At 42.8% G+C, this 14,609-nt stretch overlaps 1 protein-coding gene across 3 annotated transcripts; it reads right to left on the bottom strand.

The window, feature by feature from the left end:
- Nucleotides 1–572: 572 nt before the first annotated feature.
- On the bottom strand, nucleotides 573–10,538 carry LOC126638336 (T-cell immunoglobulin and mucin domain-containing protein 4-like). 3 transcript variants are annotated; one of them, XM_050312125.1, is made up of 8 exons: nucleotides 10,374–10,538; nucleotides 6,969–7,313; nucleotides 5,460–5,780; nucleotides 4,694–4,783; nucleotides 3,103–3,170; nucleotides 2,414–2,495; nucleotides 1,907–1,937; nucleotides 573–1,217 (listed from the first exon to the last, which is right to left on the bottom strand). In XM_050312125.1, the coding sequence occupies exons 1-8, from the start codon at nucleotides 10,420–10,422 to the stop codon at nucleotides 1,145–1,147; spliced, it is 1,059 nt and encodes a 352-aa protein (XP_050168082.1). In that variant the 5' UTR covers nucleotides 10,423–10,538; the 3' UTR covers nucleotides 573–1,144. The 3 variants fall into 3 exon arrangements, with proteins under 3 accessions (XP_050168082.1, XP_050168081.1, XP_050168080.1); XM_050312124.1 differs by having other exon boundaries at nucleotides 3,115–3,170; nucleotides 10,374–10,437; XM_050312123.1 differs by having other exon boundaries at nucleotides 5,469–5,780; nucleotides 10,374–10,437.
- Nucleotides 10,539–14,609: the final 4,071 nt, after the last annotated feature.

Here is a 14,609-nt window from a genome sequence, read left to right as displayed (position 1 = left end):
CCTGCCTCCCCCAGCTTACAGCCTGTGAGAAGATGCTGGAAGATCCAAAAGTCTCACCACAGCCCTGAGCATGACTGGTGGGGAAGTCCAGAGCTACCACACAACGTTTCCTTCTGATCAAATGCTGTTCCTACAATGTGCTCTTACTTCAAGTTGTTGCTGCCCAGAGGTGCCATAGCTGGCCCTGGTGAACTCCAGGCAAGAGAGGGAACAAACAGTGTCATGGATCTGAACCTTCTCCCATGCCATTCCTACAGTCACTGCAGCAGAATTGATGAGGACCCCCAGGAGATACACAAAAACTCTACAGCATATCCCACAGGTGATCCCCCAGCCTCCATGGCCAGTCCCTCTTCACTAATGGATATAGGAATGAGTGGTATGAGGGCTTGTGTGGGCAGGGTAGAAAAATTTCCCTCCATGTTGGTCTTCTGGGCATTTTCCCACCTCTGGAAACACTGCAGTACTTCTTTGGAGAGCTGGGATAGCACACCAGTCATTTCAACATCTGGGGAATAACTAACTCCTGTTCATATGCCTTAGAATGTGGCATAAAAATACAATTGCCAGTGGTAAATTAAAAAGTTTATTAACATCATCTCTAAGGGTCATTCAAACATGCTGAATCACAGACAGTATTGGTACCTCTTAAGTAATCAGCATTTTTGATTCAAACTCACAGCATTCTTGTAGCTAATTTTTCTGTTGATTACATGAAAGCAGTAAGAACCATAGTTTCTGATATTTCTTCTTTCCTTTTGGCAATTTGAAGATAGGCAGCTTTCCATGTAATTTCTTCTCTCTTCTGTTCTTCACAGTATAAGTTGTATTCAAGGAAGAGCATTAGTAAAATGGAGAAAAATAAATTCAATTGTGCAAAATGGTGTTAGTAAGAAGGCAGATGCCAGAAGCATCCATGAATAATGCATAAAGCCCTTTCTCAAATCAGCTTCTTTATGCAATGAATGTTAAGGGTGATATGGCACAATTTGCATTTTTTAAAATTTTTTAAATTTTCATAGTTGAAGCTCTGGCCTGTGGTTTACACCCATTGATATTTTGGAGGCTCACGAGCATCTCTTAGTGCAGCATGAAACAGGCTCTTTTTATTTTCCATGGCATCTACAGATAATGTAGGAGGTCTTCACAGGGAAAAAATGTTGTTTTCTCCTTCAGCACCACTGAAAACTTTCTCCTGCTCCTCTGGAGGTCCAACACTGCAGTGAGAAGCACAGATCACTATGGATGGGCAAAAGGATTCTGTTGTTTCAGAGCATCCTTTCTTATTTGTAACATCAGCAAATTCCCACTGAAACAGAAAACTGAAGCTCCTGAGTCCACTAAATGAAATGAAGCAACACCCCCTTTTTACATCAGAGAAGCATTTACCCTGCTTGCAATGGATAGGAAAGGGCTGTTGAGATCTCATAATGACTGTAGGGTAACCACCATGGGATTCAGAAAAGAGCATCTCCTTGGCCCCCAATCCCTATCCCCTAGGTGGAGTATGCAGTGAGGGACCATCTATCATTGAAAAAGGGATGATATTTTACTGACAACACTGTGGTTTGTCCACAGAAAATCCTTTTTTTTTTTTTTTTTCAAGATCAGCCAGAAGACATGAACTGATCAGTTACACCTGCACAGGTATTCAGTCCCTGGTATTAGATCAAAAATAAAGCAGCTGAGGTCACTATACAAGTACCACTTGCTCAAGTTCTCTAGTGGTGTAGAGAAGCAGTATCCAGGAATCACTGTTTGATTTTCTGCAGTAAAATTATCTGAAGCTTCCTGTAGTCAGCACCCCAAGCCAATACTACACCCATTACAATCACTGGCCAATACCTTCCTGTCTCTAAGAAAAATTACCCTAGAACTTTTAATAGGAAATTACAAAATGGATTACCTTTTTATTATATGTTTCTTTACTTGTTTACCTAGAAGCAAAATAATATTAATGTCACAATGGCAAAACAAAATCTATAATTCTACTGTATCTGTCAAATGAGTTGAAAAACAATGATAGCAAGTTGCAAAATTTCTGTGGGCTAAGAAGGAAAGAAAGGTTCTCATTCTGATTCCAGTTACACCAATGTCTTTCAGGAGCAATTCCAGGAAACTATGGGACCACTGAACTATAAAGAAAGAGCCAACAAGATGAGCCAGACCTGCCAAAAGTGAGTGAAAAGGTTCTTTGCACAGGCCTCCTGCTGCATCCCCACCAAACCATGCTCCCTGGTCTCCTTGTGGTGACACAGTGCTGGAGTAAGGACAGCAACGCCCACGAAGTGAACAGAGCACTGTCACAAGAGCCATGGCAAAGGTCCCAGAAGATTAACCAGAGACACAGAGGGACATGTGCACCTGGCCAGCATTAGAACCCTTTGTCAATTATGTGCTTAAGGATACTTACGTTTCCAAAACAGTGAGAACATCAGCACGGAAAGAACGGTCCCCGCTATGACACAGGCAATGAGAATGACAGAGCTGGGAAACTGGAAGGGAGAAGAGAAAAACTGAAAAGGCTTTAGGAACCTGTTTACTTCAGAGCTATTCACACAGGAGGGAGTTGTACTACTGGCTGAGAGCACTGAACTATCTGCACTGGGCTTTTCTGAGCTTGGTTGTACAAAGTGCAGAAGGCACGTCAACTTGATCATGATAAACAATGTGTTCAGTATCTAATAAATCTTCTTCTGAAATGCTGAAACTGGATTCATCCCACTTAACATGCACTACTTAATAAAGTGTCAAAAGTAGAAGTAGGAGCTTATTCACCCTCATCCTTCTCTTAATTAGACACAGGGAAGTGTAACACCCTCCTAAATTGCCTTTTGCCTGGTCACATCCCAAGGATCATACCTCTGCCTCTCTTACAGAGGTGTCAGGGGGATGAGTTTTTTCTGAAGTGTCCAAGACAGATGGGATGCTCTCAGGCTTTGGCTCTATCCACTGGAAAAATGAACAGATGGTTCCTGAGCTTCTAAACAAAAGTTCAAGCTACTGTTTGCAAAAGCTGTCCCTTTTAGTATGAATACATAGAAAATCATTATCATGTCCTGCTGTCCTTCTGATTTCCACTCAAACACTCTTGAAACTTACAGGAAGTTTTACCTTATCTCCACTATCATCATGTTGCTCAGCCTTGCCATCTGAATTTGCTGAAATCACTGAAAATGAAAGAGATTGAAATTGTTACTGGCACAGTCACCTGAAGGAGTGAGGGCTACTGTGGCTGTCACTGCTTCAGTCAAGGAGTAATGAACTCTCAGGGAATGAGGAGGGCAAAATCTGACTCTGAGTAGGAGAAATAAAGCACCTTGCACCAAAAGAGAACAACCAGTTTCCACCACAAGTGGTAGCTGAGGAAGCTATTGGGAAATGTCAATCTTCATCAAGAAAGAGGGCAGCACATGAAGCAAGACAGTAGAAGATGGTAGAAACTTGTCTGCTGAGGAGTTCTCACTTCTGTAACATGACAAGATGACATGGACAGCAGAGGTAGTAAAAAAGCATATGTTTCAGTGCAGGAACTGCCTCAGTTTAATTGTGGTCAGACATAGATGATTACAGGTTTTGAAAGCTGCATTACCACAGGAAACATTTTTACATTCAGATAACTTACCGCAGATGTAAGAAAGCTCTATGAAGATGATGCGCTTTTTCTTTTTTTTTTTTTTTTTTTTAATCTAGGTTATTAAGAATAATTTACTTCTAGTTTTCTAAGCTTTGGAAAGAAGGATGAACTACAGGAAAACTCAAGAACTCTCACAGCAAATTTTTCTGCTGTTACCCTATGATCCTAATCTATTGCTTGTACTAGTGAATTTAAGCACACAAAAGTTAACCTAGGCTTGAGCTTTGGATCATCATCATAAACTCACGCTGCAAGGTGCTGAACTATTTAAGTATTTGGAGCACTTGAAGCACCAGGAAGCACCCAGTGTTAAGCAGCATCTTAAAAACAGAGGAGTCACTCAGCTTAGTGAAACAAAACCTCGGCTTACACCCTACGACAGGAGAGCCCCTATGCCTTAGGTCACACCCTATTGAATAGAAAGACCACAATGAGTAGTGCTTCTAAAGATCTGACAAGAGAACAACCATGGAGTCTCCATCTGAGCAAAATGTACCAGAGACCAGATGAGTCACTGCCAAGGCATCTCTCTGTAACAGGCTTGCGGTGACAAAGACCGCGGCCAAAGGAAACTTCGTACGCACGAGGCACCCGCAACGTCACACGGAGGTGGGGAGATCAGGTGGTCACAAGTCATAGAGTCATAGAATGGTTTGGGTTGGGAAGGACCTTAAAAATCATCTACTTCCAACTCCCTGCCATGGGCAGGGACACCTTCCACCAGGCCACCAAAGGGTTCACAGAGACGACAAATTGGATATCTAAAAATTCAGCTTGGATGTTGAAAAGTTCAGCTTTTAACTTCTCTCATACCTGAGATAGAGTGACTCAAAATCTTTCTTTGGAGGCATAAAAACATGTTTTCCTCAGCTGTTGTTACATCCTGATTTCAAACAATTTCTGTGTGGACCCCAGATACCCCTCACAGCCAAATGCAATGAATAACTAGCAGTATGTGTTTGGTACACTCTTAGAAATAATCAGTGCTTTTATTTATGCCAGCTTCTTAATTTCTCTGAACCAGCAACTTCTGACCTTGCAATGTATCCTACTCACCTGCATTTGGCACATCTTCCATCATGACAGAGGTGTCAGCACTTGTACTTCCCTCTTCAGTCAGAAGTATATTTGGGAATTCAGTAGTCACTGAAACAAAGTGAAGAGTAATGCTTATAAAGATTACTGATTAGGAGGGTCTCTATATGGCATTCAAAATTGTGCAGTCATCTATCCATGGAAAAGAAGTCACTAATGCAGATAAAGTAGCAACCTAGGAATGGTTAGGATGATAACAGGTCACTCTGATCACTAATAATAGAACCAGCCTTGTTTCTATTATGTCACATGAGATAAGAATGTAAATACTCAATTTTTAACATGTTTTGAATTCTCACTGACTTTATTGCTCAAACAGAACATACTCTAAATTAACCTTTTCACCAAATCATTTTAATTGTCTTTTCCAAATCAAGAAAAAAATTAGTGCATAGTTAGGTGAATTTCTCTTACTCCACCTCAGAAGCTGGACTTGGGCATTTACTTCTGTTGCACTTCATGAGGTTTCTGTGACATTATTTCTCTAGGCTGTTAAAACTCCTCTAAATGAAGTCTGACCCTCTGCTACCTTGGTTGTTCATGCCAGTTTAGCATTATCCACAACACCTGACCTCTGTTTCCTTAAACCCACTAAGACATACCTACAGGCATCTCAGAGAAAACTTCCCAGCTACAAACATATTTGGAGAGTGTCTATAATGACAGAGTCACACTCACACAGATCATCTCTGCTGCAGAGAAAAGGGAAAAGATTGGTGCTGATTACCCTCCGTACTTCCAGGAACGGGACCAGGCTCTGTGACACAAAACATGTCATCTTCATGGGAGATAGCTGAAGAATGTGGGAGAGCACTGCTTGTCATCATAGTTACTGGAAAAGTAGCTTTTTCTGTCACAGGAATTGTTGGAGGAGCAATGGTCTCCAGTGTAGTTACATCTGGAGAGTCGGTGGTTGTGGTTGTCAGGAGGACAGCGGTCTGTGCTGTTGGCTGAAGAACAGAGGTTGCCTGGGGAGCAAAAGTTGTCTTTCTAAAACCTTTAGGGGAAACAGGAGCCTTTCTCGTGGTGGTTGTCATCACTGGAGGGGCTGCACGGAAAAAACACAGCCAAGAGAAAAGCCAGATCAGAGCAGTCGCAACTGAGAGAAGCCAACCCAGAAATGAATGAAATTACCTCGCTACTCAGACACTGAGAACAGAGGTGGAAGAGTCACTATTCAGAAAGCTTCATTAGCAGAAGACATGACCCACCAGCAAATTTCATAGATTTACAGATTTGCCCCCCTTTTTTTTTTTTTTTAGGTCTCAAACACTCACATCCTGATCCTATTGTAGAAGTGGAAGGGCCAGAAGTCTGCATGGTAGAACCCAAAACCTTGCAAACTTTGTGATTCTGCTTTTCAATGCCCTCATAAAAACAAAATAAATAAAATAGCTCAATTTTTCAGCTACGAGTTTCTTGCCTAATCTTTGCAACCAGCCCTTTTTTTTAAACAGATTCTGTTATCTCAAACTCAGGGGCAGACATGCAATTGTAGCACTTTTCACCCACTTTCCTGTTGTGTTGCTTACAACAGCCAAACAAACCTGCTCTGTGTGTACCAATTGCACACTGTAAAAGTCCCCAAAAAATTGGCTTTCTGCAGCATGGAGAGTGGGTATCATCTCTTTTTTCCTGTGGAAGACCTTGCTTTATCCTTGCAGTTCAGATAAACAATAGGAAGGGGAAGAAGTCCTTCAGGACTCTGAGACATAATTTCCAAATATGTGGGTGTGACAACCCACCCTTAAGGGGAAGGAAGCACCCTTAAGGATGGGTCATCACAGTGGGCCTCCTTATGGCATGAATGAAACTAGTCTTTTCAGTGTTGGGGTGAACCCCAAATGAAACACTGAATTTCATTCCAAGAAGGGTTCAAATTATAAGTCCCTCTTATAATTCCATCATCTTTAAAAAATTCAAATATAGTTACACAATGAGAAATGAAACATTTAATTTGAAAGGCAAAAAAAAGGGTAAAGTCCTTTTTTTATTTTCCCATCTAAACTGCACATTAAATGTGACTCAAATTGGCAACTAGTTGTTGCAGATCTCCCTTGAAAACTATGTAATTTAGGAAAAACACTTTTGGAAAACAAACAAAAAAAACCAAACAAACAAACACAAACAAACAAAAAACGACCCAGAAACACCAAAGTACACATAAGCTCTGATTTTTGCTATCCAGGGAGAGGTTTCTCCCTGCTGTCTGTATCACCAGGGTCCCCAGACTCACCTCTGGCCACCACCAGCCGTATGTTGTTCTTGATGTCGTTGAACAAGCCCGGGATCTCCACACGGCAGCAGTATAAACCCGCATCTCCTGCCTCCACCATCCCAATGGTGAGAGACACATCTCCAGTGGAAATAGAGCCCTGGAGGTCGTATCTCGGAGATTTTCTGAATCTCACCCTACTCCCACGGGTTTCCAAAATCGTGTTCTTGCACTTTGAATTTGGGCAGGAGCCTCTGCCCCAGCACACATCGGAGACGCCCGTACGCGGAGTCACCCGGTAGCCGCAAGGCAGCCTGACAGACTGCCCTGTCACTCCTCCGACAACAGTCTGGGATGCTGTGTGTGCTGCCAAGGGAGAACAAGGAAAGGTGAGTGCTGTCAGCCTCCAATGAGTTACTCTACCTGCACAACACAACGAGGTAGGTGAAGAAACACTCCTGCCTGCGGGCAGGCCACGCTTCTGATGCCCCAGGGCTTCTCCTGGAGCCTGTGGCAGCTCCTGGCCTCGGGCACTACAGGCAACAGCCAGAAGCTCACGGGCTTTGCTTGCTGCTGGAGGGCCCCATGCTCTGGCCCCAGCCAGCTGCTGGAGGGAGGCTCATGGAACACATCACTCACAGAGTGAAGCTGAGGTCTGTCGCTGGCAGCCCAAGCATAGACAGACCTATGCAAGTGGATTTTGGGAACTCTGCTCCCATCCCATCTCCTCGCCTCGGAGGCTGTTTGAAAGTTGTTCAGAAACATGTTGTGAAAGACATCTGGTTCTCTCAGTCCTCACCATCATCTCCTTCAAAAAAGAAATGCTGTCACAGTTGCCTTTCATTGACAGTCTCCAAAGCAGGCTCCAAAATATCTATTCATGTGTGAAATTAGGGCCTAATTAAGCTGGCAGAGCAGTGGGATCTGTCTATGTGAACCTGCTCTCAGAAAGTGCACTGAGCAAGCCCTGCCAACCCTCCCACTTACCTTGCTAAGCACTGTGTACACAGAAGCTTTAGCTGCCAGTGTTACACTGATGTTTAAAAGAGCATATACATGCTTGTCATGTCCTTTTACTTAATGGCCAGCTTTAGTTGGTGTTTACAGCCAATTTCCAACGTGGCACCTGGTTTGAATCTTTACTATAGATTGTTCCCTCTTAACTGTCTGTGCAGTTCCCAGACTACCCCAAAAGAGATTTCTTCTTTATGAAAGGCACTCTACAAAACAGTTTCCCATACAGGGATGAATATTTTATGGTCCACATGCATCTAGTTGTCCTACCTTTCTGCCTTTGTCCCCTTTTCATCCTTTACATATGGTGGAGCAGGAACTGAGGGATCTGGGGAGCAACCAGACCTGTCCTCTGCTTCAGCAAGAGGATCATCCTGCAGATCTGATGTCTCATGGCCAGCTTGCTTACCCCAAAGAGGGCTTACAGTTGCTGGTGCTGTTATCTCCAGCTTTGGCCCTGGTTTGCCAAACATTTATATTTTGCCAGCTGTTTGAATGCCTTTCCTTTTTGGCATGACTCCCAGATAGCAAACAGATGCTTCCAACTGTGTCCATGTCTCTTTTGTTTTGTCTTTAATGGACTATTCCCTAGGTGAGGTTTTAGTCTGTGGCAGGCTGCCTCACGACTTGTTATTGGGATGACATTTCAGATTCATTATTGCTTATCCCATTGGCAAGATAAGCCAACTTGTTTGGGTTTCCACAGCTCCAAATGCTAAAAGAATAGAGGCAGACAAAACAACAGGCAATATGGTGTGAAGGGCAGAAGTTTTTGCAGTGAAATGAAGGTAGGATGTGCCAGAAACTGAATTCCTGAATACAGGATAAGGCTTTGCGACATGGTATCCTTAGAAAAGGTAGGTTCATTTGCCTTGTGACAGAAAAGCAAAAAACAGCCTCTTTCTGTGGTCACAGAACAAAACATCCACTTGACCTTGAAAGTATTTCTGTGGGAGCAAGGGGTTAGTCACTGAGTGGGTTTACACCTATTTTCAAGTCAGCCCAACAATGATAGGTGTAAAACCAGCTAAAACTGTTGCTAGAATAAAGGTTGCTGCTTCTTGTGGAGAAATGGTTTCATCTTCTGCTCTTATTTCAGCCCAGTTCTGCACAGCACAAAAGTAGCTTCATTAGCCAGCTCTTTAATAAATGAAAATTTGCCTGCTCTTCCCTTTGAAAGAAGCAGAGGCCTGAATGTAGTAAATAAATAACTAAGTAAACAAATTAAAAGAAGAATAGGGAAGACACGAGGCACCAGAGTGTCTCCAGTGCAATTTCCCAGTAGCATTGTGCTAAAACGTTACAGGTTTTGCAGTTTCAAATCCTCTTTTAATTTCCGTGAAGCCAAAGTTGCCAACATCTGCCTGCACTGCAGGTTGGTGTGAAAAGCTCCAGTACTGCAGCAGCCTGGATTCAACAGGATGAGCCTCTGCAAGGATTGAAAAACTTACTTCTCGGCTAAAGCCTCTTCCACAGATTTTCCCGAGGAAATAGTAAATAGGACTGTCTTTGAAATAAGGAGAGGGTTATATTGTGACACACTGGTCTTACTGTGAGAGGAATCCTGTCCTTCTCCATGGCAGTTACCCTCCAGGCCTCCAGATTTGACCCAAAGCACCTTGAGCATCAGCTCTGCCTGAGTGGTCCTGCTGAAATCTGTGAGGTTTGCTGCTCTAAGTCCTTCATCAGTGAGAGAGAAACGGGCTCCAGATGTTTAATATATCATCCAAAATAGGAAAGGGTATTCACAATTGTTCAGATCACACACTTATCTGTATATAGTCTCTCTTGAACCCACCCTCAGTGACAGCTGGCATTAAGCAGTAACCCCAGGAGTTGCTATCATAGTGATCTTATCTCCCACAGACTGGTCATTGGATAGACAAAAACATATATCCTCCAGCTGAAACAGCTGGCTGAAAAAGAATTTTTTTCCCTTTGATCTATTTCTGGAATAATTTTCCTACTTTGCAAAAGATACTTGGCATCTTTGCCCTATCTTTTTTTTTTTCTTTCTTATTGAAGGTTCTATTCTGATCCAATTGCAGAGGATATGACTGATAAACAGAAAAGAAGCATTTCACTGGCTACCCATTCTCAGCACTGAGCCAAGATAAAAAGGAGGTAACAAAAACCCTTCTCATCCTTCAGGAGCTCTGCAAGGGAAGAGAACAACGGAAATAACCAAGCCTATGATTCTACACACAGAAGAATCTGCATACATTTTTAAAAATTGAAAAAAAAATCAAATCTCAATCAGTGTTAACTCAGTAAATTAAGAAAACTTTTCAAGTTCCGTATACAATTATGATCTTTTTCAACTTTTTTTTTTTCCACAAAGTAACTGTTGGTTTTCATTTTACAAAATTTTGCATTTTTTAGCAAGCACACAAAAAGCAGGTGAAGACTCACCTATAAAGATCTGTATCAGAATCCAGTGAAACAGCACAAAATGGGTCATTTTAGTTGATGGAGACTCCAGGCCAGCAAGTGGAAGAAAAGTAGCTCTTATCCTTTCCAGAGTCACTGAGTGAGCCCCACTGGAGTCTCATTTCTCCATTTCCAGATTTTACATACTGCGACTGTTTCTTTCCTACACTTCCGGATGGGAACTGGTCAAAAGAGGGGATGTCCTGCTGTACTCAGCACTGGTGCAGCCTCAGTGTGAGCACTGTATGCACTTTGGGGCCCCACAGTGTGGGAAGGACATTCAGGTACTTGAGTGCACCCAGAGGAGACCAACAGAGCAGGTGGCAGGGCTGGAAGGCATGTCCTGTGAGGAGCAGCTGAGGACTCTGGATTTGTCTAGTTTGGAGAAAAGGAGGCTGAGGGGTAAACCTCACAGCTCTCTGCAGCTTCCTGAGGAAGGGACATGGACAGGGAAGTGTTGATCTCTTCTCCCTGGTACTCAGTCAAGGATATGTGGGAATGATTCCAAGCTTACCAGGGGATGTTTGGACTGGACACTGGGAAGCATTTCTTTACCAAGAGGGTGGTCAAGCACTGGAACAGGCCATCCTATTCTCCTGTCTTCCTCCAAGACACTCAGCATGGTACTACCACCAGGAACTTCAATATTCTATTTGTTTTGCCATTCCATAGATCCCTTAAGGCTCATTACTCTTCCACAGTGCTGAGCAGCAAGAACACATTCTGTGCTCTTACACTCCTAAACATTTGGCATAGTCTCCACCTCTGACTTTGTCTTCAGTTACATTCATTTAATCCCTCCTTTCCCCTGATTCTGACTTCTGCTTGAAGACCCCTCTCTTTCCCCATGTCCTTATTTTCTATTTGCAAAGACAGCCTTGGAGGAAGTCCCACAAATGTTTCCTTGCCAAAACCACATCCTTCCCAAAGATTTGCAACATCATCTTCAACAAATATTTTTTACTCTTTCTGACTGCTTTTTAACTTTCTGCCCAATTAATAAAGGACTTCTCTGGAAGTTCTTCTCTGGACAAGCTTAGTACTAAAGCAAAAGTAATTCAGGACATTAAGTTCAGGAATGAAGAACTTCAGACAGACAAAATTCTGTGCAAATAAATGTAGCATGGTGCAAAATGAGAATGCAATTCCAAGTTCAAATGATAAAATGATGGGCTTTTAACCAGGCATTACACCTTTAGTAACAAGATTTTGAGCTTATCATGAGCAGTTAAGCCCATGAAAATATCACTCTTCTGCTTGCTAGCATTGAAAACAGCAAACAAAATTTTAGCAGTTAAGGCAACGAGTAAAATATTTTATTTGCCATATTCTGCCAGGTACAGTTCATACCATGTCATTTACACACAGCCCCAGCTGTTCTGTGAACAGAACTAATGAAACCTGGTGCATAAATATCCTGGAGACTTCTTCCCTACAATGATCCTCATTTCTCCAATTACCACTAAGTAGTGGCTGTGAGCTGATGTCCAGATGATGACAGTGCAGGGAGAAGCTCAGTCTCACCTGGGGGACAAATTTGGGTCTTTATTCAGTGACAGATTTCCAGGAAGCTTGTCCAAACAGAATTGGTCATTCCAGGCAACTAAGGAAGGAATGGATGAACACAGCATTGTATCAGCTTTGTTGCTACAGCAAGACTGGGCTAAATGCAGCAGAGTGCATTGAAAAGGGCCATCCAAAGTCCAAGTGTGCTGGGAAGAACCAGAAAAACATGGCTTGCCTTCTGCTTCTGTACTGCTATCTAGTGGATTCTTGCAGGTAGAAAAGGAAAGGCAGAGAGCTGTCTCAAAAAAAATCAGTTTGCAGCTCGTCAGCCTCATCAGGTCAATGTGCTGCCAGTTTGTGCAGCTGGACAATCTCTTAATGTGTGAAAAGGTTCCAAGTGCCACCTGGGGCTCGTTTTGAAGTGCCTGTTCCAAGATCCACTGGCACAAGTGGAAGTAACAAAAAAGCACAGGGAGCTTCTACCTGCGTGGGTTTGTGTGTATCATACTGCAAAGTTCTTGCTCTGCAGTCTTTGCAAAGTCTGTTTAGCAAGTAACTGCACAGCAGAAAGGAGACTTTATTCAAGATTTCAGTTACCAGATATTCTAGAACCTTACTTTACATGGAAAAGTTGCTGATACAATAATTAGTCTGAATTAGTCTGGAATAGTTATATTAAAAAACCCCTTATGGACAAGCATTTTTCATGATTAGCAGTCTTAAAGATGGCCCACAAACCCTGTAAGAGCAGGCATGGTTGCAGTCAGATGATTTTGGAAACCCTACAAGTGTCTAACTCTGACCTCAGTAGAGACCAATCTCATAAAATTGCAGAAAGCAGAAATTGCTGAAGATGTTTTCTGAGATCTAGTTCAGAGACCAGACCAGACTTCCTCCATCTCCAGTCATGGGCTAGAGCCCACAGCAGCAACATGCTCTGCCAGGCAGAAGAAAAGCGATGTCTCCAGCAGAGGCAGTGAGTTTAGGTTAGTAATTAATAGTCAAAGGCAAAAATACAGTCTAACACCAGCAGGTGCTTTCTAGTTTTGGTACCTTCTTACACAAAGCTACACGTGACATGCAGACAGAAGATGGCAGAGCTGGTTTTGTCCATGATTTTCCTGTTCTTGGGATCAGTAAAAGCTGTGCTTCCACATGGGGCACTTCAGTCAGCCATGAACCCACCTCCACATTTTCAAACTTTCAGTCCTGCTGCAACAGGCAGCCCCAAGAGAACACACAGCACCAGTGAAATACAAAACACACCAGGGCCACCTGTCCCAGTTTGCTTTCCATTTCTTCCCTCCTTTGTGACTATTTGCAAGCACACTCACCTACAAGATCCCACCTCACCCAGGACTCTTGGGGAACCAGTCCCCTCGCCAGCCTGCCCAAGCCCTCCCATCTCTACCAGCTGGGAGAGAGAGGGGTAACTGCTCCACTGAGCCCAACTCCCCTTAAATACAACCAGACCATGGCCTCAAAGTGTCTCAGCTGTTGACATAAATACCAACTGATTTAATTATTGTGCCTTTATGCCTCATTAGACAGTTGAAAATGATTTTGAAGTTGAAAATTAACTTAATGGTAAAAAGTTTGTGGTACATCTGTGAATCTTCCCTGTGACAGCGATGCCTGCACTAGATAATTCCACACTGCTGCTTGGGATGGGCTTCAGGGAAAAAAAAGTATTGACCAGTATTTGGTAAGAGTTGGTCTCTCTCCTGCCTCTGCTGCTTTTCTGCTCTTTCAGTCCCCAGCCCCTGTTTAAAATGTGTTCCTAAAAACAACTGATGAAAGTTATTCTTCCACTCAAAGATGATTTTGGTGTTATGTCTCCTGCTTAACAAGGCTCAAGGGTTTGATTCATACTCATGGGACTGCCTCCAGTTTTTTATTTAAAGTAAACCAAAGTTTAGTTTTGCAGAGAGTAAAAGCTGAGACACATCACTAACTGAGGAGCAATGGAGGAAAAGACTTTGACCACAGATTCTCTGTATTTATGGGCTAAAATCCATCAAATACATTCAGCATTCTTATAAATTAGTTGTTTGATATCTAGAGGGGTGGGAAGGCAGGCCAGCTTCAAACTGGTATTTTGTGCAATCCATAAGCTAAGAGGATTTAATTAACTTTACAAAGTGGGTATGATTTGTTCAATTGTTTTAGATGCCTGGAAGTGAGAATTTCCACCCCAAGGGCTTCTCAGGGTATAGGTGGGCCCGAGGAGAAAACCACAGAAAAAAAGTGATGTGTTTTGTAGAGAAAAACACACTTAGTCATAGTTCTCTTAACACAAGCTGTGAATATTGTGCACATGGAAGTACTGATGCTGTAGGCTCCGAGGTCATCCCATGAGGGGTGAGCATCCATAGCTCCCCCAGATTTAACTGCTGGTGGACAGGAATTAGTATATTGCATTGCTGAGCTGTTACCAGGACTGGCTATACCTGACTTCAATGAAAATCCAAATAAATGTGTATTAAATTAATAATACTACCCGGTTTTCCCGTGTGACAGGCTTGTCACAGCAGCTGTGAGATTGCTTCTGCCCTCTGATGGCACAGACTCTGTGGTAGGTGGAGGACAGAACCCACAGCGAAGTCAATTCTGCCCTTCTGGCACTTCCTCTTTTTTCCAAAAAGGAAGTGAGAATTTGAAGCAGATAATAAATATAATGGTAACTTTCTTTAGGAAATGGAAATTTCCATT

The sequence above is a fragment of the Myiozetetes cayanensis genome, unplaced genomic scaffold, assembly GCF_022539395.1.
Source record: "Myiozetetes cayanensis isolate MyiCay16 unplaced genomic scaffold, myiCay2020 scf17, whole genome shotgun sequence".
Lineage (NCBI taxonomy): Eukaryota > Metazoa > Chordata > Aves > Passeriformes > Tyrannidae > Myiozetetes > Myiozetetes cayanensis.
Note: the sequence above shows the minus strand (reverse complement) of the source record. Positions and strands in the feature narration are given on the sequence as shown.

Excerpts from the sequence above, each read along its gene's own strand:
- LOC126638336 (XM_050312125.1), bottom strand. The coding sequence starts at position 10,422 with ATGACCCATTTTGTGCTGTTTCACTGGATTCTGATACAGATCTTTATA. Across the intron at positions 5,781-6,968 it reads ACGGCTGGTGGTGGCCAGAG|CCCCTCCAGTGATGACAACC; the intron begins GTGAGTCTGGGG and ends TTTTCCGTGCAG. Across the intron at positions 3,171-4,693 it reads GGAAGATGTGCCAAATGCAG|TGATTTCAGCAAATTCAGAT; the intron begins GTGAGTAGGATA and ends TTTCATTTTCAG.